This window comes from Schistocerca nitens, chromosome 4 (genome assembly GCF_023898315.1).
Source record: "Schistocerca nitens isolate TAMUIC-IGC-003100 chromosome 4, iqSchNite1.1, whole genome shotgun sequence".
In the NCBI taxonomy this organism is placed as follows: Eukaryota; Metazoa; Arthropoda; class Insecta; order Orthoptera; family Acrididae; genus Schistocerca; species Schistocerca nitens.
The window spans coordinates 395,712,513-395,738,369 of NC_064617.1; the positions used below are offsets into that span (position 1 = coordinate 395,712,513).

The window sequence follows — 25,857 nt, forward strand, 5'->3', positions numbered from 1 at the left end:
GTGAAGTTCGGTGGCGGGAGGAACAAGACTTTTGGTCAGGTGATTACAGGGTTATAAATACAAAATCAAATAGGGGTAATGCAGGAGTAGGTTTAATAATGAATAAAAAAATAGGAGTGCGGGTTAGCTACTACAAACAGCATAGTGAACGCATTATTGTGGCCAAGATAGACACAAAGCCCATGCCTACTACAGTAGTACAAGTTTATATGCCAACTAGCTCTGCAGATGATGAAGAAATTGATGAAATGTATGACGAGATAAAAGAAATTATTCAGGTAGTGAAGGGAGACGAAAATTTAATAGTCATGGGTGACTGGAATTCGTCAGTAGGAAAAGGGAGAGAAGGAAACATAGTAGGTGAATATGGATTGGGGGGAAGAAATGAAAGAGGAAGCCGCCTTGTAGAATTTTGCACAGAGCATAACTTAATCATAGCTAACACTTGGTTCAAGAATCATAAAAGAAGGTTGTATACCTGGAAGAATCCTGGAGATACTAATAGGTATCAGATAGATTATATAATGGTAAGACAGAGATTTAGGAACCAGGTTTTAAATTGTAAGACATTTCCAGGGGCAGATGTGGATTCTGACCACAATCTGTTGGTTATGAACTGCAGATTGAAACTGAAGAAACTGCAAAAAGGTGGGAATTTAAGGAGATGGGACCTGGATAAACTGAAAGAACCAGAGGTTGTAGAGAGTTTCAGGGAGAGCATAAGGGAACAATTGACAGGAATGGGGGAAAGGAACACAGTAGAAGAAGAATGGGTAGCTCTGAGGAATGAAGTAGTGAAGGCAGCAGAGGATCAAGTAGGTAAAAAGACGAGGGCTAATAGAAATCCTTGGGTAACAGAAGAAATATTGAATTTAATTGATGAAAGGAGAAAATATAAAAATGCAGTAAATGAAGCAGGCAAAAGGGAATACAAACGTCTCAAAAATGAGATCGACAGAAAGTGCAAAATGGCTAAGCAGGGATGGCTAGAGGACAAATGTAAGGATGTAGAGGCTTGTCTCACTAGGGGTAAGATAGATACTGCCTACAGGAAAATTAAAGAGACCTTTGGAGAGAAGAGAACCACTTGTGTGAATATCAAGAGCTCAGATGGCAACCCAGTTCTAAGCAAAGAAGGGAAGGCAGAAAGGTGTAAGGAGTATATAGAGGGTTTATACAAGGGCGATGTATTTGAGGACAGTATTATGGAAATGGAAGAGGATGTAGATGAAGATGAAATGGGAGATAAGATACTGCGTGAAGAGTTTGACAGAGCACTGAAAGACCTGAGGCGAAACAAGGCCCCGGGAGTAGACAACATTCCATTGGAACTACTGATGGCTTTGGGAGAGCCAGTCATGACAAAACTCTACCATCTGGTGAGCAAGATGTATGAGACAGGCGAAATACCCACAGACTTCAAGAAGAATATAATAATTCCAATACCAAAGAAAGCAGGTGTTGAAAGATGTGAAAATTACCGAACTATCAGTTTAATAAGTCACAGCTGCAAAATACTAACGCGAATTCTTTACAGACGAATGGAAAAACTGGTAGAAGCGGACCTCGGGGAAGATCAGTTTGGATTCCGTAGAAATGTTGGAACACGTGAGGCAATACTAACCTTACGACTTATCTTAGAAGAAAGATTAAGAAAAGGCAAACCTATGTTTCTAGCATTTGTAGACTTAGAGAAAGCTTTTGACAATGTTAACTGGAATACTCTCTTTCAAATTCTGAAGGTGGCAGGGGTAAAATACAGGGAGCAAAAGGCTATTTAGAATTTGTACAGAAACCAGATGGCAGTTATAAGAGTCGAGGGGCATGAAAGGGAAGCAGTGGTTGGGAAAGGAGTGAGACAGGGTTGTAGCCTCTCCCCGATGTTATTCAATCTGTATATTGAGCAAGCAGTAAAGGAAACAAAAGAAAAATTCGGAGTAGGTATTAAAATTCATGGAGAAGAAGTAAAAACTTTGAGGTTCGCCGATGACATTGTAATTATATCAGAGACAGCAAAGGACTTGGAAGAGCAGTTGAACGGAATGGACAGTGTCTTGAAAGGAGGATATAAGATGAACATCAACAAAAGCAAAACGAGGATAATGGAATGTAGTCAAATTAAATCGGGTGATGCTGAGGGGATTAGATTAGGAAATGAGACACTTAAAGTAGTAAAGGAGTTTTGCTATTTAGGGAGTAAAATAACTGATGATGGTCAAAGTAGAGAGGATATAAAATGTAGACTGGCAATGGCAAGAAAATCGTTTCTGAAGAAGAGAAATTTGTTAACATCGAGTATAGATTTAAGTGTCAGGAAGTCGTTTCTGAAAGTATTTGTATGGAGTGTAGCCATGTATGGAAGTGAAACATGGACGATAACCAGTTTGGACAAGAAGAGAATAGAAGCTTTCGAAATGTGGTGCTACAGAAGAATGCTGAAGATAAGGTGGGTAGATCACGTAACTAATGAGGAGGTATTGAATAGGATTGGGGAGAAGAGAAGTTTGTGGCACAACTTGACTAGAAGAAGGGATCGGTTGGTAGGACATGTTTTGAGGCATCAAGGGATCACAAATTTAGCATTGGAGGGCAGCATGGAGGGTAAAAATCGTAGAGGGAGACCAAGAGATCAATACACTAAGCAGATTCAGAAGGATGTAGGTTGCAGTAGGTACTGGGAGATGAAGAAGCTTGCACAGGATAGAGTAGCATGGAGAGCTGCATCAAACCAGTTTCAGGACTGAAGACCACAACAACAACAACATCAATCAGCAGAATTGTAAGTGTACAAAGTTCACTAAAATACAGGAAAAGAAATGCATTCTCTATAGTTTCCATTCAATACATAACAACCTCTCATAATTTCTTAATTACAGTAATTGAATTATGTTTTTGTAGTATGGTGATGAACTCCACTGACTATTCTTGATGTAGCAGGACGTGTAGTTTGAAGGAAGTTTGTGTGCCAAGCAATCTCCTTTTCTCATGAAAAGCAGATTGCTGTTTGATCTTATTTACTTACCACAGTGGTCCCTTAGGTATGATAAGCTACGAAAACTTGGGCTCAAAGCTATCCGTTATACGTCCAAGTAACCAATAGTGTCATACTTTAAATCTTAAAGAACAATAACTTCCTCCAAATTATAATACGTCACCAACTGATGCAGAAGCTGATCATTTAAGGAGGCAGCTACCAAAATTCAGGTACCAGTTAAGACTTAAAGTAAAGTCTCAATCAAAATCAATCTCTCTCTCTCTCTCTCTCTCTCTCTCTCTCTCTCTCTCCAAACACATATGTAAATATTCATATTATTAAGATAAAAGTCCTTTTATACCGTGCTGTGTTCGTGGTGCGCAACATGTTTCAAGCCACTGTTCACCTTGATTATGGCATTTATGGAGATGAGCATCAACCTTATGTAGCAAAAATGTGATTTGCTCGAAGAGCTGACATGTTTCCATTGATGGAAGGTTGAATCCTGATTCTCCCATGCCCACTGCAATCATAATTGACAATGTCATTGGGTCAATGTGTGAATATGTAGGGGTGGTCTGCTGTGGAGCCCCATGTTCGGCAATGTACGATGAACAGTGTGCACCGAAACACTTCTGTTTCACCGACATTATGCTGTTTCAGCAGAGATACCACAGATCATCATCTATCCTACTTTACAAAACAGACAAACGTCCAAACCCTGTGTTCTGTGAAGAGTCATGAATGTCCAACCATTTAGCGCATAGTGGTAGTTTTGTTGTCCTCCTACCTTTTTTCGTAGTTGCTCAAGACATTAGCACGTGAACATTTCACCAGCTTCGCCCACTCAGGGGCTCAGCATTCATTTGTTGAGTATGGGCTTGGCGACCCCAGGGTTCTTGAGCTGGGATCTGGTAAGCACCACCAGTCCTCTGTCACCTTAATCTCTAGTCATACTTCAACGACCACCGTGCAGTGCAGCGGTAGAATGTTGTGTGTTTCGGAGAACGAGGGTCTTTGGTAACAGGGCATTAGTGTGCCATAACACTTTCATTGTAATCGAGCAGAACGGCGAAAGCTTTGAGAAGATATCCCCTTTCTATATTCACAAGGCTTTGGAACGTATTGCTGGGTCTCTGAACAGTGTCAAACAACTTCGTAATGGAACGCTTTTAGTTGAAACTGCTAATTTCAACCAAATATCTAAGCTTCTGGGATGTAAGGCCTAAGGTAACTACCCAGTCGAGGCTGAATTGCGTAACACCCTTAACTATAGTAAGGGCATAGTTACCTGTGACAAACTGCCTATTGGCTTCTGTCTCGGGTTCTTCGGCTGACGTTCATCTAATGATTTTTCTGACGTTTCGCCAGCACGAGTGGCTGGCATTGTCAAAGCTTCACCCTCCATTGCCGGTGGTGAACTGGAGGCGAGCTCGCGGCCGCAGACTATATGTACCTGGCGCGCCAACGTCCGAGGGCTTCTCCGCGGTCATTTCCGGTGCGGTTCTCCTCTTGCTACCTGCGACGGTCGTTCGCTGCAGTACGGGAAGCCAGGATCCGTTTACCTTAAGGCTTTCCTCTTTCTTGTTGAAACTGTTCGCGTGTTTTTGGATTTCTACAGCTTCTCTGAACAAGCGCGTGTGATAGTGCTTCTCTACAGCCAGAACTTCCGTGTCGGCGAATTTTATTACGTGGTCGGTCTCATTCAGTGCGTGTTCTGCCACGGCCGATTTCTCCACCTGCCCCAACCTGCAATGTCGCTTATGCTCTTTGATCCTGGTGTTAATGGATCGTCCAGTCATTCCGACAGAACACGCACTGAATGAGACCGACCACGTAATAAAATTCGCCGACACGGAAGTTCTGGCTGTAGAGAAGCACTATCACACGCGCTTGTTCAGAGAAGCTGTAGAAATCCAAAAACACGCGAACAGTTTCAACAAGAAAGAGGAAAGCCTTAAGGTAAACGGATCCTGGCTTCCCGTACTGCAGCGAACGACCGTCGCAAGTAGCAAGAGGAGAACCGCACTGGAAATGACCGCGGAGAAGCCCTCGGACGTTGGCGCGCCAGGTACATATAGTCTGCGGCCGCGAGCTCGCCTCCAGTTCACCACCGGCAATGGAGGGTGAAGCTTTGACAATGCCAGCCACTCGTGCTGGCGAAACGTCAGAAAAATCATTAGATGAACGTCGGCCGAAGAACCCGAGACGGAAGCCAATAGGCAGTTTGTCAACAAGTGGCCACGAAAGCCTTAACAATTTTGTATAGTTACCTGTCCCGAAATAATGGAGGTGGACCCTGTGGAGTTAAGTGAAGAATGGAAGACTGTGGGCATCATGGAGGTGCAGAATTATATGAGGAGAATCAATGGCAAATTGGAAAAATTGGCAATGTTTATTCAAATGTTTAGTACTTCCAAATTACTGGAATATATCTGTGCAGGCTATATCTGCCTCAAGGTTCGCCCATTTGTTTCTAACCCCATGTGATGCTATAAATATCAAAGATTTGGCCATACCACTATGGGATGTAATGGGAAGGCTGTGTGTGGCAATTGTGGAGGCTCCGCTTGTGAGTCAGGGACTTCTTGTACACTTCCATCGAAATGTGTAAACTGCTCTGAGGATCGCCCAGTGTGGAGCAGAAAGTGAGGGGTTTACAGTGAGGAAACGAAAATTCAAGAGTTGAAAGTAAAGAGATGCATACACTATGGTGAAGCTAAAAAGGCTTACAAAGCCATTGCATCAGCCCTTAAGACGTCAATAGCTAAGTGTGATGCCTCCTCACAAACTCAGATCACAGATTCAACTAAGAGCACATGTACTTGTCGATCTTGTCGATGTACCTGTGGGGGAAACTCTCCACTTGCAACTGATGTCGTTCGGAAGCCGTCAGCAGTAGGCTTACCACCTAAGCCACATACCACTCCCCAATATCAGAAGCCAACTAAGCCATCTCTGCAACCCAGGCAGCTGCCTCCACCTGTCAGCAAAGAAAAACATCCTTCGCAAAGTAGTTCTAAGTCCAAGAAAGCGGTAGGTAAGCCTTCGGATTGACGAGCGCTCTCACTTTCTGATGGCGATTATGCTCTTGAAGATAAGGACTTCCAATCGGAGGAACCAGAGAGCACGGAACTGGCTAATGTTCTCCCTGACCTACGTGGTAAATCACCGCCTCCGAGGGAGAAAGAAAAGAACCACCATCGCTAACCAATGGCTTCCATACGGAATTCTGTGTTGCAATGGAATTTGAATGGATATTGCTCACATTTGGAAGAATTGCAGCTGCTGGTCCAGGATAAATCTTTCTGCATCTGCTTACAAGAGACACATCTTAAAGTCACACACACCTGCATTACGGGGCTACCACACATATGGGAAGGACGATGCTACTGGAGATGGAGCTAAAGGTGGAGTGGTTATTTTCCTTGATGACAGATGCCACTGCTCTCCTGTCCCTCTTACCACGACCATGCAAGCAATTGCTGTGAAAGTTCTCACATGCTTTACTATCACAGTGTATTCTTTGTACGTGCCCATCAATGACGCTTTGGATGCGGATGCACTGGCAGACCTCTTTTAGGCACTCCCACACCCATTCCTCCTTGTGGGGGACTTAAGTGCCCACAATGTGCTGTGGGGCTCGGCTACAACTTGCTCCAGGGATCGGATGATTGAGCAACTCGTCGATTCTGAGAATATTTGCCTTCTGAACGCGGGTCAGATGACTCACTTTTCCACAGCTACAGGGTCTTTTTCAGCTATTGATCTTTGTTTTTGTTACCCAGCTGTTGCAGACTTAGTTCAGTGGGAAGTGGCTCCAGATTTACATTCTAGTGACCACTTCCCAGTGTGGATTTGTCTGCCGCCTAGGACGGTGGCCAGCAGGAGACCATGCAGGTGGTTGATACAAAGGGTAAATTGGTTACAGTACAGTCGACAGGCTATTTTTGAATGAAAGGATTTTGCATAGGAGGCGGTGGTCCATATCACTCATGAGATCCAAAGGGCTGCCGCAGAGTCCATCACCAGGTCTAGTAACCACCACAGACGATGGCCGGTACTGTGGTGGAATGACGACTGTCGATTGGCAATCAGGGCCAGACGGACAGCTCTGCGGAACTTCAAACAGTGTCCAACTACAGACAATCCTCATGCCTTGAGGTCTGCGAGAGCACATGCAGGATGAGTGATCAAAGAACGGAAGAGGGCTTCCTGGAGGGAATTCAAGACTTCCATTAATTGGTCCATTTCCGCTGCGCACATTTGGGAATCAATAAGACGGATTTCAGGCTAGGGTAGTCCACATCTCCTTGTGTCCTTGTCCAATAATGGGGTCTTGGTGGACACGCCAGAAGACATGGCTCACGTTTTAGCTGAACACTTCTTTACTGTTACTAAGTCATCCAGACAAGCTCCTGCTGTTTAGGTATTCCGTCAAACTGCAGAGTTAAGGAAGCTCAATTTCTTCTCACATGATGAGGAAGTGTACAACCTTCCATTCTCCATGTGATAACTGGAATCTGCTTTAATGCAGCCAGAGACACTGCTCCTGGACCTGATGAGATCCATTATGCCGTGGTTCGTTCCCTGAAGTAAAAGGTCAGCTCCTCTCTTGTTTGTCAGATCTGGTGTGATGGACAGTAGCCCAAGACCTGTAGGGAGGCAATATTAATTCCATTCTGGAAACCTGGCAAGGACTGTAGTGCCCCTAATAGTTATCGGAGTGTTGCCTTTACCAGTTTTATGGGTAACACTCTTGAACGCATGGTCAATAGCCTCCTCGTCTGGCTGCTTGAGTCCCGAGGTCACATGAGCTGTTCTCAGTGCAGTTTCAGATGCTACCGTTCCACTCTTGACAACTTAATTCTACTGGAGACGGCGATGCAGGAGTCCTTCTTACGCCGAAACCATTTAGTTTGTGTGTTTTTTTACCTCGAAAAAGCAAATGGCACTACTTGGAGGTACAACATCCTTTGCCCACTTCATGAATGTTAACTACGTGGACGCCTGCCGCTTCTGATCCAATCCTTTCTGGAGGACCGGCATTTTTGTTATCGCATTGGCGGTGCCATGTCTGATTGCTTTGTTCAGGAGAATGGTGTGCCCCAGGGCAGTGTCCTCAGCGTCACATTGTTTGCCACCACTATCAATGGCATTTCCTCCACAGTCAGGAGCCCTGTCAAACGCTCTTTGTTCGTTAATGACTTTGCAATCTTTTACCCTTCCTCTGATGTTACGACGACGACGATGCAGCTACAGCTGACCATCAGGAGGCTGGAAACCTGGGCCCAGACAACTGGTTTTCGGTTCTCACCTGAGAAGACTCTGTGTGCACAATTTTAACAAACCAGAGCTTACACTGGGGGTCCATATTTTATGTTTTCAAGAAACTGTACGCTTTTTGGGTTTATTATTTGACTCGAAATTAATATGGCTCCCACACCTGAAAGACCTACGAACAAAGGTCTTCCGGATGTTGAACATTTTGAAATGCCTTGGTGGAAAAACATGGGGAGCTGACAAGTCCCGGCTCCTGCAGTTTTATAGGGCATTTGTTTGATCACGCTTAGACTGTGGCAGTGTGGGCTACAGATCAGCCCGTCCTTCCTACCTCAGGAAGTTAGATGCTGTCCACCATGAGGGCATTTGGATATTGACTGGAGCGTTTTGGACCAGCCCAGTTCAGAGTCTGTGTGAACCACCACTTTGGGTTTGGCGACATATCCTTTTGGCTTGACAGGTGCTGAAAATACCAGTGTCACCTCAGTCATTGGCATTTAGTTCAGTGATCCAACCCACCTTTGAACGATTGTTCAGGAATCGGCCCCAAGCGATCCCGCCATTTGGTATACATGCTGCGGACTGTCTCAAGGATCTGGATCTCTCGGGTATGAAAATACACACTCAGGGTTGGAACGCACTGCCGCCTTGGTGTCTTCAGAGGCCTAAAGTGATTTTAAGCTTGACACTGTACAAGAAAAGTTGTACTCCAGATATGGTTTTTACGACTTTGTTTTCATCTGTTTTAAGTATGTACCATAGTTTTATCGTTATTTATACAGGTGGATCCCAGCAGGAGAATGCTCTCGGTTGGTCTGTGGTTTTCTCTGATAGGGTTTTTTAAGTGAATCTTCCAGAACAATATACAAATTAAGATGCGAAGTTATATGGCATTCTGATGCACTGCAGAGGGTTCACAGACATCATCTTAAGAGTTTTTTTGTCTGTTCCGACTCAGTGCACTGCAAGCACTTCACCAAATGTATCCGGTAGACCCACTGATTCAGCTCATCCATGACTCCTTACAATGGCTCCAGTGCCATGGCAAGGAGATGATCTTTTGCTGGGTACCTGGCCACGTTGGGATACAGGCTAACGACATGGCTGACAGAGCTGCCAAGGAAGCGTGTTGGGATGGTGCTGTCCATCAGTGTCCCATCCCGTTGCATGCCATTCTCTCATTTTCTTACAGATGCATCATGCGTCAGTGGGAGCCTGAATGGCTGCAGGTGTCAGGCAACAAACTGCAGTGGCTCAAATCAACCACAAAGGCTTGGCAGACTTGATGTCAGCCTCGCCACTGGAAGGAGGTTTTGCTTACCAGGTTGCGCATCGGGCATAGCACTTTCACACATGACTTCCTCCTTCGCCTGGAAGATCCACTATTCTGTGAAGTTTGTGGCGTGTCGCTTTCAGTTCGGCATTTTGTGGCTACGTGTGTCCTGTATACTGATATTAGGGCAGCCCTCGGTCTCACTGGAGATCTGCCCACCATTCTCGCAGATACCGATACCAGTGTTATCAGAGTAGTGAAATTTTGTGAACTGTCAGGAATCATCCCTAAACTGGTGGGGGAAGGGCAGCAGACTTTAGTACGTTATAAACTGCTCCGCATGTGGGAACAGCCTTCATTCTCACCTATGAGATTTCATGTTGAGTTTTGTCAGGACGCTGATGACCATGACGTTGAGCGCTCCCTCAAGCCAAATAATAATCATCATCATCATCATCATCATCATCATCATCATCATCAACAACATCATTTACCAGCTTCTCTGTTTTTGAGACACTCATTTACGGGCTCTGGGTAGTAATAATCTGCCCCTTGTCAAAGTCACTTTTCTCAACGGATTTCCCCATTTGCAGCCCATATCTTTGCTAGGATGATTCCCCAACCATGTATGCTCTGCTTACATACTTTCATTAACACGCCACATGCCTGCAACACCAGCAGCTAGCATACATCATCATGGTGGGCAGTGGTCATAATGTTTTGGCATATCAGCGTGTAGCTCAAACAAAGTGTATATCACAAATCTATGCACAGCTCCGAAAGCTGGTACTGCTATTTAAATTACCCTGTACAGCTCACATGAAGCCCGCGATACCAGAAAACAACAATACTCAAATCGTTAAAGGCAGTATTCAACACTTCACTTTACTGAATACGGCTCAAATGAAGTTTGTAATGTGACAAAACCTAACCTCGCTCACGTATCTAATATTGAAAACCTCACCAACAATAGTAAACCCATATCCATCATATCTACCAATCACAGATTTATGGTTCGGTGCCACCCTCAACATTGCGTTTGCTCGACCCATTGCATCATTGCGGAATTTGACTAGCGACAGGAGCTATTAGGACGAGTCCGGTGACAAGTGTACTGGTGGAGGCTGGAGTTCCTCCATTGAAGATCAGACGTGCACAACTGCTCGCCAGTTATGTTGCACACATTCATAGCTCTCCTGAATATCCTAATTACCATCGTCTTTTCCCAACCACGGTAGTTCACCTCCTGCATAGGCAGCCCAGGTCAGGGCTAATGATTGTGGTTCGCGCGTGATCGCTTCTGTCTGAACTGGAGTCCATCCCTTCACCACCGCCCCTCGAGGTCCATTCACGTACACCTTCATAGGGGTAACTGTAGGCCGAAGCTTCACCTGGACCTTTCACATGGCCCTAAGGACTCCATTAACCCTGCGGCTCTCTGCTGTTGCTTCTTCTCGATTCTTGAAGTGTTCCGGGGCTCAATGGCTGATGGTAATGTTGTCCACAGAGGCCATATTGAACAGCATTCCTTGCCTGATGGCTGCAGTGTATTCACTGCAGAGCTGGTGGCCATATCTCTTGCAGTTTAGTGTATCCGTTCATGCCCCGAGAAATCGTTTCTTCCCCGATAAATCATTTCTTCTGTGTACTGACTACTTGAGCAGCCTACAAGCTATCGACCAGTACTACCCTCGCCATCCTTTGGTGGCGTCCATCCAGGAATCCATCTGGGAGTCCATCCAGGAGTCCATCAAAGCCCTGGACCGGTCCCGTCGTTCAGTGGTGTTTATGTGGACCCCAGGAGACATTGGCATCCCAGGCAATGAACTTGCTGACAGGCTGGCGAAACAGGCTATGTGAAAACCGCTTCTGGAGATGGGCATCTCTGAACCTGACCTGCGTTCTGACTTACACCGCAGGGTTTTTCAGTCGGAGATGGAATGGCATAACAGTACGCACAACAAACAGCGTGTCATTAAGGAGACTTCGAATACCGTGGAAGTCTTCCATGTGGTCATATCGCGGGGAGTCAATTGTCCTCTGCCAGCTCCGCATTGGCCACACTTGGGCAACTCAAAGCGACCCACAGTTGCCTCCTGCGCCATGAAGACCCACCTCAGTGTCGGAGCGGCGCCCGTTTGACAGTGGTCCACTGTCCCACTTTGATTGCCCAGCGAAGAAATCTTGGGTTACTGGACTCACTCGTTGCCGCACATTTTATCTGACAACGCCTCATTGGCTGATTTAGTTTTATGTTTTATTCATGAGGGTGGGTTTTATCATTTGATCTAAGTTTCAGCGCATGTCCTTTGTCCCTCTGCGTCCTCCACCCCAGTGCTTTTAGGGTGGAGGTTTTAATGTGTTACAGAGTGGCTGGCTTTTCTTTTTTATTCTCGTGGTCGGCCAGCCACTGTAAACTGCTTTCTTCTTTTACTCTCTTCTGTTTCTAGCATCTCTGTTGTTTTCTTGTCCTGTTTTGTTCCTTTTGGTGTTTTTTGCCTTTCCTTCATTCTTCTGGTTTTTCCTTTCTTTCTGTTTTGTGTTATATGTCTTGTCTGTTTTATTCTCACACTTGTGACATTGTTGTACGAGAAACAAGGGACCTATGACCTCGTAGTTTGGTCCCCCCCCCCCCCCCCCTCCTCTTTTAAACCAATCCACCAATCTACCAGTCACAATCCGGCATAGTTACAGAACACTATCAAAACAAACTGAAAATTCATAAAAACTTGCATCACCACCAATATTGGTGTAAAAGTCACACACATTGTAAACATAAATACACATACCATACATACTACAATAAAAATAAAATAAAACTACAAAAAAAAGAAAAAAAAACCTTATGAAAGCTGCTAACATACACATGTAAGCTGCCCCGCTCCACCCACCCACCAAAAACAGCACAAAATCATAAATGTCAGCCATACCTCCAAAACACAAACACCCCTCCCCCAAACCCCCTGTGCCCTCCCCACACCTACTAACCATAGTAATCACAGTAACTTAACAAAAATATAAGTAAAAAAAAAAACTACATTCAAAAACCATGAAATGGAAAATCCTACCCCTCCCCCACAATCACCTCCACAAATGACACCAAGAGAATTCCCTCCCTCTTTCCTTCATTCCCCCCCTCCCCCCCCCCCTACACACACACACACACACACACACACACACACACACACACACACACACACACACACAAATCTATTCAACTGACTACCATAGGTGTATACATTTTCACAGTAGCCCTCAATAACCTCTGAAATGGGCAAAAATTAGGGCAGCTAAGTGTAGTCAGGAGGTTAGAAGGGGGTGGGAAGGGGCAAAGAGGAAAACGAGAGAAGTAAACAGACTGTTGGTTTGTAGGTGGAGAAGAAGATTGTGCAGTGCTAGTATGGGAGCAGGGAAGGTGATAGATGTGTGAAAGACAGTGACTAATGAAGGTTGAGGCCAGGGGGGTTACAGGAATATGGGATATATTGGAGCGAGAGTTCCCTCCTGTGTAATTCAGTAAAGCTGGTGTCGGTAGGAATGATCCAGAATGGTGCAGGTTGTGAAGCAGTCACTGAAGTGAAGAAGGTTGTGTTGGGCAGTGTGCCCAGTGACTGGGTGGTCCAGCTGCCTTATGGCCATTGACTGTTAGGGGGTCATTCATGCGGACAGACAGTTGTTGGTTGGCATGCCCACATATAATGGAGCACAGTGATTGCAGCTTAACTTCTAGATCGCGTGACTGTTATGGCAGTTGGCAGGAGGCAAAGGCTTGGGAGCAGAGGTAGAGCAGTGCTACCTATGAAAGCAGTTGTGATTTACAAGCTAAACTGCAATCACAGTGCTGCGTACTCTGTGGACATGACAACCAACAAGCTGTCTGTCCGCATGAATGGCCGAATGGCCACAGACAAATTGTGGCCAAGAGATAGCTGGACACGTAGTCTCTGAGCACACTGTCCAACACAGCCTTCTTCACTTTAATGACTGCTTCAAAGCTTGCACCATCTAGGTCATTCCTACTAACACCAGCTTTTCTGAATTACACAGATGAGAACTCTCCTGTGTTCTTGTAACCTCCTGGCCTCAACCTTCATTAGTCACTGCTCTTTTCCCACCTAGTCTAGGGAAGGCTGAAAGTTGGAAGAAATATGTAGAGGACCACAGGGTAAGCAGCAATTTATACTGTTTGCTGACGATACTGTCATTACAGTACAGTGTCATCGTTGAGTGACTGTAGGAGGATACAAGATCACAGACAAAATGTGTAGCAGGTTTCATGGATGGCAGCTCAATCTAAATGCAAAAAAGTAAGTTAATGCAGATGAGTAGACAAAATAATCCCATGATGTTCAAACACAGTATTTGTAGTGTGCTGCGTGATACAACCACATAGATTAAATATCTAGACATAACATTGGAAAGCGATATGAAATAGAACGATCATGTAAGGATGGTAGTAAGGAAGGTGAGGGATCAGTTAAGTTTGATGGGAGAAATTTAGGGAAGTGTGGTCCATCTGTAAAGGAAACCACATACAGAACATTAGTGCAAACAATTATTGAATACTGCTCTAGTGTTTGTGATCCTCACCAGGTCAGATTAAAGGAAGACATTGAATCAATTAGAGGTGTTCTGCTTAATTTAGTACCAATAGGTTCGACCAACATGCCAGTATTATGGAGGTGCTCTGTGAACTCAAATGGGAGTCCCTGGGGGGAAGGAACTTCTTTTCGCGAAACACTGTTGAGAACATTTAGAGAAGCAGCATTTAAAGTTGATTGTAGAGTGAATCAGTTGTGACTAATGTAGGTTTCGCATAAGAACAATGAGGGTAAGGTACGAGAAATTGGTGCTTATATGTAGGCATATATAGGGTAGTTTTCCTATCCCTCCATTTGTGAGTGGAACAGGAAAGGAAATGACTGGTAGTGGTCCAAGGTATCTTATGACATGCATCATGTTTCGGAGTGTGGATGTAGATGTAGATGTGTGGGCAGGAACTACCGAGGATAATGTTGTCACCAGAAAAAATAAATCTGGCAATGTATGGGTCGAGGTGAGGAATGTTAAGATTCCTAAATTTGGAAGGAAAGCAAGAATGGTCCCTAAAATGGAAACAGAAAGAGATCCAGCTTATGCTAAGACCCATCATTGTAGGTCATACTGCAACCATTTTTATAAAATAGTTGACAGCATTTTACTGAACAAACTAATAACTGTCATGTATCATTGCTTTTATCTCCAGCTGGGTGGTACTCAACCAGATAAGTCATGTGTAGAACATGTGGTTTTATAAAGCAAACCTCTGATGGTTTTGAGACTGGAAATGTGATAAGAGTATCTTTGGTTGACGTTTTGATGATATTTGACACTATCATCCATGGAGATTGGTATGTGCAGTGTCACCAAAAGAGGCAACTAGAAAATAAGTTTTTTGTTTAATTCTGAAGCAGCCAAAGTTAGCTATAATTTTGGAAGCTCCTGTATCTACATCTATACTCTGCAAACCAGTGTGAAGTGCATTAATGCTTAGTATCCACCCATATGACTAGATCACAGCATGTACAAATAATGTAGCTCCAGTAGGCTAGCTGTTTTTGTTGTTGGCTTTAGGGTGTCAGTGACAAAATGAATAGTGTCATTTCAAAATCTTTTGAAGGACCGATGATAGTAGCATAATATAAAACAAAGTTGAAGACAATGTTCAGCAAAAGAAGAGGGAGTAAATGAAGATAAGATATGAGGTACAGTACTGCAAGAAGAATTTAACAGAGCACTGAAAGACCAAAGTCAAAAAGAGTCCCCTGTAGTAGAAGACATATACTCAGAATTATTGAGATTTAAATGTGATGGTATTGAAGCCATTAGATTAGGTAGTGAGACACGAAAAGCATTAAAGAGTTTTGCTATATGGGCAGCAAAATAAATGACAGTGGCTTAAATACAGAGTATATAAACTGCCGACTGGCAGCTGCAAGAAAAGCATTTCTGAGAAGGAGAAATTTGTTGACATCTAAAATAAATGTAAGTTCTAGGGAGACATGTCTAAAGGTACGTGTGTGAAGTGCCTTGTTGTACGAAGGTGAAATGTGGACGACAAGTAGTTCAGACAAAAATGGAATATAAAAGAAACTTTTGAGAAATGATGCTACAGGAAAATGTTAAAAATTAGTGAGTAAAGTGAACAGCTAAAGTGGAGGTACTGAATCGAATTGAGGAAAAGTAAATTTGTTACATAACTTGACTGAAAGAAAAGAGAACCATACAAGAAGATCAGAAAATCTGTAAATAGTGCTGACACCATCATTTGAGCTATACAGTGTAACTTGAAAGACTTATACCAATACAAAAATCATTAAAGAATTTGCACTATAAAAAAAAGGAAGGCCAATACACATAGTAAAAAATTGCAAAAACTAATGAATGTCTGTATTGACAACATCAGCTGACCTATATAGCACAAAACGCCAATACTGACACAGAGAGGCCAAAACTTACACACACACACACACACACACACACACACACAAATAAATAAATAATAAACAAATGTGAACATAACTGAGAATTGAACTTACCAGATGCCAAATTCCCCATGCATGAAAGGCTGAGACTCATTGACGCAGATAATGCAGGGGGGGGGGGGGGGGGAAACCACAGTGAACAATGAAGAAATAATATAATTCACAAGTCAGTTAAAATACACAGTAACAATAAGAATGTACATGTCATTTAATAGAAGAAATTGACATACACAAAAACTCATCCTACACACCCAAAAAGAAACCAGCTACCCCCTCCCGTACCCACAAAAAAAAAAAAAAAAAAAAATAAAAGAGAGAGAGAGCCTGCCATCCATTCCCATTTAACTTACAAGCTGTGGAGCCTGTATGTATAACTTTATAAACACCTGAAAGATACAATACTCATGTGGAATATTTTCTGCCAACAGTACTCGTAAAGATGAGCCTGTAGGTCAGAATTCAATCTTTTACCTCTCCAAACATCAGATTTTAAAGTTCCTCAGTGTCACTTAATAGCATTAGTACAGGCCTCAGTGTCACTGTCTTTAAATTCAGTGTTGTGGTTCCCAACATGGCAATTATATCCCCTGCTGTTCAACCCCTTATAGGAAGCGAACTCAACCAACATAATTGTATGCCTCTCTGATACATATACCTCTATTAAGGATGTCAAAACATGTTTACTGTGCTTTTCAACAACCTGAAAAAAATCATCATTACTACTCTCAGTAGAAATAACGGCCCCAAAACCACAAAGTCCAACAACTTTATGGCCCACTACCACTCTTCTTCTTACCAGAGCTCAACTCATCTACTTCCATTATCACCCATCGACCTGCTAATGATCCACTATACCTAATGAATTCCTCGCAGACATTTTTACAGAACAAAAACTGATCAGTTACTGTACTTTTCGGAAACACACATTAAACTGAGGAGTTGTAACAAAAATAGTACATCAGTTTAACTATAACATAAAGGCTGAATCTTGAAGCCTCAAACCACATTTTGTGCCTGATGGACCGCCACATATTATTCTGATGACACCATCACATGTAGACGTTTGAAGAATGTTGACAGCAAACCTTTGTCAGTCTCATTTTGTTGCCACATATCTGACATTTAGAGAGTTCCGTACTGTCTCCTAACATTTGGAAAAGAAAAAATTCACAGTGTATTCCATACATTCCATCTCACTCCACGGCATTCAGCTATTGAATATTAATTTTGGGTCCATGTTGCAAAACATACACGGTATGTTCAAAACCAAAATAACCAACTAATCAAACCAGTCATGTACCATATATTATGTACATTATAAGAAAGAAGGGTATGTACCATAGAAATAAAAGAGAAGATACATGTGTCACACAACTATAAGATGACATAACATTGATCACTAAAAGGGGTTACCACACTGAACACAAGTTTAATTTACGAAACTAAAATTTGTTTGCCTCCAATTCAAAATAAATGTAAATTGCACACATAATTCACTGTTCATGTTAATTGTAATCACAGTTTTCTCCAGTTTCTGAGACATCCGTAGATATTTAATCTTTGGACACTTGAAAGCTTCACATTGCAAACAAATGACATCACACTTGATGTCATGGATCAAACCCAATGAGTGGTATCAAATGCTAGAGTTGACCAAAGTGAAGAGGCTTGCAGTACATAGGCTAATATGGAGACTGCATCAAAGTAGTCTTTAGACTGAAAATCACAACCTCAACAGCTGCTATTACGTGTATATGATAAGGACAGCAATTGCTAGAGGAATTATGTGGTACTGATTGCACTAGTGTCTTGTGTGGTACTTCCTTCTGGAGTTGCACTACACTTTCGCAGAACCCTCCCCTCAAATCATCATCTGTGCAACTGATTTCATGTGTTCACATGATTTCATACCACTTCATAATTAGCTCTAGATTTTTATTGCTAATATTGTAATTTGAGCCTGTCAATATTGCCTTTGTTGAAGGAAGTATCTTTGCATTTATCCAAAGTTTAAAGTGAGTTCCCATTCATTATACGAAATGAAATCCCAAGGTCATCATGTATTTAATTAGTCATCCAGTGATGATACTGTCCTGTAGACAACAGCATTGTCAACAAACAGTATGTTACTGCTTCTGAAACTATTTAATGAATTGTGTATGAGTATTGAGAATTCTAGTTATCCTGTAATGCTTCCCTGTTACACACCCAATTTTGCTTTCACTCTTGCTGCACAAGTGCTGTGTAACATACTGTGTTCTGTTAGTCAAACATTCTTCAAGTCATCATGTGTTTGTGAAGAGGGCACCACGTACTGCCTCAGACATCAACTATCAATGTGGTACAGTGTTGAAAATCTAGGAGGTGAAATGCACCTACTATTTGCAAGATACTGTGTGAAAAAGTTGACTGAGTAGTTTTTCCATAATTCAATCAGACTAGTTGACAGAAACTTCTCTTTGCCCAAGGAATGTTTTAAAGTTAGAGCTTAGAATGTGCTCTAAGATTCTGCAACAGACTGACCGTAAAAATATTGGTCTGGCATTCTATGCATGCATTATTTCACCATTTTTACAAACATGAGTGATGTACAGTCGTCTGCAGTGGGACTGTTCACTGCTCCAGTGTGTCTCAACAAAAACAATGTAGAAGTGTTTCTAACTTTGCACAGTATTCAGTGCAAAATCTAGTAGGGATACAGTCGAGGTGTGATGGCTTGTCATACTTGTTTCGTTACCTCTCATTTGTGTGTGTGTGTGTGTGTGTGTGTGTGTGTGTGTGTGTGTGTATTTTTAAGTGTGTAATTTCAGTTTCTTCTTTCTGTATGTTGTCTTCAATTTGGACACCCTACTGGCATTGGAATTTCCTAGAATTTTCAGATATTTTGCCTGGATCTGGCTGTGAAAATTGTTGTGGACATCGTGCATAGTTGTCCCCCCCCCTCCCCCCCCCCCAGCAATTCTCCAAACGGTCCAATTAAATTAAGATGCATCCTAGCCCTCTTTGATTATCATCCTTGATACATGTTTACCTAATTAGAATATTACCTGTGAAATGACTGACCTTTAACAATGTCATAGGATGGTCAGCTCCCTCTCTCTGTAGGAATGTTAATGGCTGACACCATAAAGGATGTCAAGAAGTTAAGTAGCAAACCAGTGTCCCAGTCATGATTCGAATCGACCGGTCTGATTTCTCAGTTAGCTATGAATGTGCCCAAGTGCTTACATCAACCAAATCACAAAAAGAAGGAAACATTCCACGTGGGAAAAATATATCTAAAAACAAAGATGATGTAACTTACCAAACGAAAGCGTTGGTACGTTGACACACACACACACACACATACACACACACACACAAAATTCAAGCTTTCGCAACCCACGGTTGCTTCATTAGGGAAGAGGGAAGGAGAGGGAAAGACGAAAGTATGTGGGTTTTAAGGGAGAGGGTAAGGAGTCATTCCAATCCCAGGAGCGGAAAGACTTACCTTAGGGGGAAAAAAGGACAGGTATACACTCGCGCGCACACAAATATCCATCCGCAAGGTGTCTGTATATGTGCGGATGGATATGTGTGTGTGCGTGAGTGTATACCTGTCCTTTTTTCCCCCTAAGGTAGGTCTTTCCGCTCCAGGGATTGGAATGACTCCTTACCCTCTCCCTTAAAACCCACATACTTTCGTCTTTCCCTCTCCTTCCCTCTTCCCTGATGAAGCAACCGTGGGTTGCGAAAGCTTGAATTTTGTGTATGTGTTTGTTTATGTGTCTATCAACGTACCAACGCTTTCGTTTGGTAAGTTACATCATCTTTGTTTTTAGATATATTACAAAAAGAAGTGTCTCCCAGTACTCTTGTGTTTGGGATTGGCGAGGTCGATAGGTGAGGTCTTCTGTCATTCAGCTATTATTGTGAAGTTTTGAAAATCATAAGACTAGCCATTATTGTAGGCAGTGTAGCTATATTCACAAAAAGTAATATACTAATATTTGGTTGTGTAGACCTTATAAATAATATGGAATTACCATTGTGCAGCATATTCTTAACAAGGTTTTTTCAATATGTTAATTCTACAAAAACTTGTACCTCGCGAAGCTATTACTCTCATTATGTTCAATATTTGATAAAGTGTTTAATTTTCAAATAAATTATGTTTCAGGAATAAGGATGAAAATGAACAGGATTTGGAAGATATAGATGATGAAAATGATTCAACAAAGAAGAAAAGGGTAAAGAAGGAGAAGAAAAAACACAAAGATGGTGGTGATCGTGAGACTGATAGTGATGAAGATGAATCAGGAAAGAAGAAGAAGGTAAAAAAGGAGAAAAAGAAACAGAAGGACGATGATGACGACGACCATGAGGCAGACAGTGTCGAGAAAAAGCTAGAGAACCTGCATATCGATACAGAACATGCAGGAAAAAAGCAGGCTAAGGTAAAAGTTTTCAGAACATTAAGGTCCATTTTTTCAATGACTGAAAACAAAAAGAAGAGAGCAGACTGTTTAAAGATGTGTGGCATTGAGATTGGTTAAAAATGTGTGATGTTATACAATGGACTGAAAAGAGTTTCTTACAAGTCTGTATTGAAAAACGACTTTTTTTGCAGTGCTGTGAACTTTTTGCATTAGTACTGATTCATGTACATGTCCCTCTGTTAGTTACTCTTATGCTTTTTCTTCTTAGCTTTTTGTGAGTGGACGATAAGTGGTTGCACTGATGAGAATTTCTTTCATCTGTCTACACTTTTTCTTCCAACGGAGCTTTGAATAAAAGATAATTCCACATCAGGTGGTCTAATTTTAGAAATGGACGCCACTGGACAATATCATATTTTGTTGTAATTTTGTGTGCAGATTTACTAAATGACCAAAGGAAGATTTACAAATTTTTATGTGTAAAATGTAATACTTCGTGTGTAGGGACCTCTTTAAGTGAAAGGTGCACAAATGGTGCGGTGACATTTCAATAATTTTCAGAGTGCTGTAATTCACTGGATAACTGTGATAAAGCTGCAAAATGTGGGAAGGTAGTCAGATAGTTTGTGTTGTGCACTTTCTGTAAGTTTTATGTCTTTTGGCTCACTATTTTTGCTCAGAGTGCCATAGAAAGGAGTCAGTAAATTTTGCCATGACAAAATTTCTCCCAAGTTGAAATAGCTTGATATCTTTATGTAGGCTAGTTAGTTTAAAAGAAATCCTCTTTTTTGACCTTAATGCCTAGTAGCTTGATTATCACTTTTTGGGTTATAGTTCTTGCGACTGATGGGTGAATGTACCCAAAAATAGATTTGCTACAAAAGTAATTTTTGAACCCTTTATTTCAAAAGGGATACCTAATGCATACTTGCTTTAATTACTGTTTGAAAGAACATCTTTTTCTCCACAAAATAGTCAGTTTCCAATAATGGTTTTTACTCTAAAGGTCAATAATTATCCATTAAAGTTTGTCATGCAAATCAATGGTTAGGAGGGTACAAGTTGTTTCCCCATGTATTTTATGTATAGAGGTATAGAGAGAGAGAGAGAGAGAGAGAGAGAGAGAGAGAGAGAGTTCCACCAATAACCTCTCAGAGATGGTAGTATGAACATAAACAAGAAAAAAATACCTAGTAAACATGGTTTTTGAAATGAAATGCATACTGGAAGAGCTATAAACACTACTTCATCTTCGATACTGAGGGAGATATCTCTTCTCCTGAATAAGTGCTCATAGCTCTTAAGGTATGCATTTTAGATTCCATATTTACTGGACCTCTTGTCTTGTTTTGGTTTGCACTGCTACTTCTGAAAGTGTATGGGGGTTTTGTTTCACTGTATGTATCTATCAAAACACATGGCAGGAACTTGCCTGTTACCTGAGTTACCTGGGTTTTCTGAATTTATCTTGCAGTTTTAATTTTTGAGATGAAAAATGCTTTAGTAAGGTGCTAATACAAACTTTAGGCTACACAACAGCTCAGTCTCTTATCACAACCTTTACATGGCTTTCACATTCATTTGCTTTTGCATTTTATCAACCAAATTTTCAACTTCTATATTAAAGCTCACTCTACCACCACAGCTATGCTGTGAAGGGTATTCAATCTCATACTGTAGCCGTTTGTGGCATCTGAAAACAGTCATAGTGTTGCTACTGTCACTACCAGTAAGTAAGAAACTAGCCTCCTCATCACCAAAGGCCACACTCAAAAGCCAGACAAGTTCACCATAGGTTGGGAACTTGTTCCAAGTTCTCAGCTCTGATAGTTGTTACTGGGTTGCTTATAACTGTTCCCAAGTCTTGCGTAGGTTTCTTAAACAAGTTGTGAAGCATTTGGGGGATTTGGCAGTTTTTTCTAAGCCTCATGTTTCAGTATCATTATGGTTCCAAAACTGATGTATTTACATTTATGTAAAAACAGCATTAGTGTTGCAGTGATTTAAATTTTTTGTCAATGGGAGGAATGCCAGGCTAAGGACGGCAGCGAAGCTTATTCACCCTGGTACCTCGTATGTACGAGAGTAAATGGGGAATCTTTCTTGTCAATGAAACCTCAGTTTTTTGTGGAGCATTTAGAGGACAAGTTTGGGGAGGTGGAGGGCTTGTCCAAAATGTGATCAGGGTTGGTCTTGATCAAAACAGCATGCTCTGCCCAGTCTGGGCATTACTTGCCTGTGACAAGCTGGGGGATATTTCTGTTTCCATCACACATCATAAGAGCTTAAATATGTTCCAGGATATCATATTTCACAGGAACCTTCTTTTGCTGTCTGACGATGAGCTGCGCGCCAATTTAGAGTGGCGAGGTGTCTGTTTTGTCCAGTGCGTGGGGTTCAAGGGATAATCATGTTGCCACTGATGCCTTCATCTTGGCCTTCGAGGGTGATCCATTACCACAGAAGGTCAAGGTGCTGGGCTGCCACTGTGACATAAAGCCGTATATCCCTCCCCTGATGCGGTGCTTTAAGTGCTGGAAGTTCGGCCATATGTCTTCCCGCTGTACTTCCAGCGTCACCTGCTGGGACTGTGGACGTCTTTCACATCCCAATACTCCCCGTGCCCTACCTCCCATCTGTGTCAATTGTGGAGAGCACCATTCGCCTTGCTTGCCAGACTGCAGCATTCTCCAGAAAGAAAGAAAAATAATGGAATAGCAGACCCTGGACCGACAGACCTGCACTGAGGCTTAGAGAAAATATGAGAGGCTACATCCTGTGCATATGCCGTCAACCTATGCTGCCGCTATGACAACGATTCTACCATCTTCTGTTCTGCTGCATACAGTTAGCTCTTAGAGCTGTCAGACTCCACCTGCCCCCTTGATGGTGGGAGGGGGGCCACTTCCCTACCTGTTGCTTTCCGACCAGTGGCAAAGCTGACACCCGTCAGTGGCTGAAGCAACCACAGGTAGCTGGTCGTAGGGCTTCACAGTCCTCCTCAGTCCCTGAGAATCAGTGAAGCCCTCCCAGCCGGACAAACCTAGAGGAGCAGTGAGATAAACCTAAAAAGAAAAAGACCCCCAAGAACCAGCACTACGCAAAAGCTCTGTGTCTGAGGATGAGGTGGAGATTCTGGTGTCCGCTGAAGACCTAGATCTCTCTGGGCACTCAGACACAATGAATGTCTATCACACAAGTACTCATCTGGTGGCAGCAGGCGACCCTGAGGCATAGACTGCCTCATAGTGTTTCATGACTTCCCAGTCTCACGATCACATAATCCTGCAGTGGAACTGTGGCGGTTTTTTCCACTACCTGGCTGAGCTAAGGCAACTGTTAAGCTTTACACCTGCTTTTTGTGTTGTCCTCCAGGAAACCTGGTTCCCGGCATTGCTGACCCCTGCCCTCCGCAGCTATAAGGGATATTACAGGAACCATTGCAACTATAATAGAGTATCAGGCGGAGTTTGTGTCTATGTCCTGAACTCAGTATGTAGTGAACAGGGGCCGCTTCAAAACCCTCTTGGAGCTGTGGCTGTCAGGATAAGGACGGTGCAGGAAATAACTGTCTGCATTGTATATCTTCCTCCAGATGGTGCAGTACCCCTGAATGTATTGGCTACACTGATTGATCAATTCCCTAAACCTTTCCTACTTTTGGGAAATTTTAACAAGCATAACCCCTTGTGGGGTGACGCCATGCTTACTGGCCAAGGTAGGGATTCGAAAATTTACTGTCACAACTTGACGTCTGCCTCTTAAATACAGGTGCCCCCACACATTTCAGTGTGGCACATGGCACATATTCGGCCATTGATCTCACGGTTTGCAGTTCTGGCCTTCCCCCATCCATCCACTGGAGAGCTCATGACAACCTGTGTGGTAGTGCCCACTTCCCCATCTTCCTGTCATTCCCCCGGTGTCATGCCCAGAGACGCCTACCCAGACGGGCTTTAAACAAGGCAGACTGGGAAGCTTTCACCTCTGCTGTCAACACTGAATTTCCCCCACATGGTGCCATCGGTGTTGTCGTCGATGTTGTCGTTGATGTTGTCGTTGAGCTGGTCACTACAGCGACGGTTTCTGTGGCGGAAAACGCGATCCCTCATTCTTTAGGGTGCCCCGGCGAAAGACAGTCCCTTGGTGGGTGCCGGAAGTCGCTGAGGCAATTAAACAGCATTGGCGAGCTCTACAGCGACATAAGCGGCACACTTCCCTAGAGCACCTAGAGAGCCTTTAAGCAGCTCCATGCCTGCATTCGCCAGCTTATAAAACGACGGAAACAGGAGTGTTGGGAGAGGTATGTGTTTATCATTGGGTGCCATACGTCACCTTCCCAAGCCTGAATGAAGATCAGATGTCTTTTTGGGTATCAGACTCCAGCAGGTGTCCCTGGCATTAACATCAATGGCATGTTATGTACTGACGCAAACGCGATTGCCGAGCACATTGCTGAGCACTATGCTTGAGCCTCTGCATCGGAGAAATACTCCCAGCCTTTCCCACCCTTAAATGGCGGATGGAAAGAAAAATCCTCCCATTCACTACACGCCACAGTGAACCCTATAATGTCCTATTTACAGAGTGGGAGCTCCTCAGTGCCCTTGCACATTGCCCCGACACAGCTCCTAGGCCAGATAGAATCCACAGTCAGATGATTAAACATCTCCCATATGACTACAAGTGACACCTCCTCACCATCTTCAACCAGATCTGGTGCGATGGCATCTTTCCATTGTAGTGGCAGAGAGCACCATAATTCCATTGCTCAAACCCAGTTAAAACCCACTTGATGTGGATAGCTACTGGCCCATCAGCCTCACCAGCTTTCTTTGTAAGTTGTTGGAACGAATGGTGTGTCAGCGGTTGTGTTGGATCCTGGAGTCATGTGGCCTACTGGCTCCATGTCAGGGTGGCTTCCGGCAGGGTTGCTCTACAACTTATAATCTTGTGTTCCTCGAGTCTACCATCCGAACAGCCTTTTCTAGATGCCAAAATCTGATTTCAGTCTTTTTCTTTTTTTTTTTTTTTTTTTTTTTTAAAAAAGGATACAGCACAACCTGGTGACATCATATCCTTGCCACATTGTATGAGTGGGTGTCTCTGGGGCTCACACCCGGTTTTTATTCGAAACTTCCTTTTGCTCCGTACTTTCCATGTCCAAGGTGGTGCCTCCCATAGTTCTCCCCATATTCAGAAGAATGGCGTTCCGCAGGTCTCCGTATTGAGTGTCTTTCTATTTTTAGTAGCTATTAATGGTCTAGCAGCAGCTGTAGGGCCGTCCATCTCACATTCTCTGTATGCGGATGACTTCTGCATTTCGTACTGCTGCTCCAGTACTGGTGGTGCTGAGTGACACCTACAGGGAGCCATCCATAAGGC

The 25,857-nt window shown here is 43.1% G+C and overlaps 1 protein-coding gene across 2 annotated transcripts in view; it reads left to right on the forward strand.

The window, feature by feature from the left end:
* Nucleotides 1-25,857, forward strand: part of LOC126253437 (eukaryotic translation initiation factor 5B) — a 432,003-nt gene that overhangs the window by 16,478 nt on the left and 389,668 nt on the right. For both annotated transcript variants that reach the window (XM_049954783.1, XM_049954781.1), the window contains exon 3: nucleotides 20,214-20,490. In XM_049954783.1, the coding sequence (XP_049810740.1) occupies nucleotides 20,214-20,490 (277 nt within the window). The remainder of the gene's footprint in view (nucleotides 1-20,213; nucleotides 20,491-25,857) is intronic.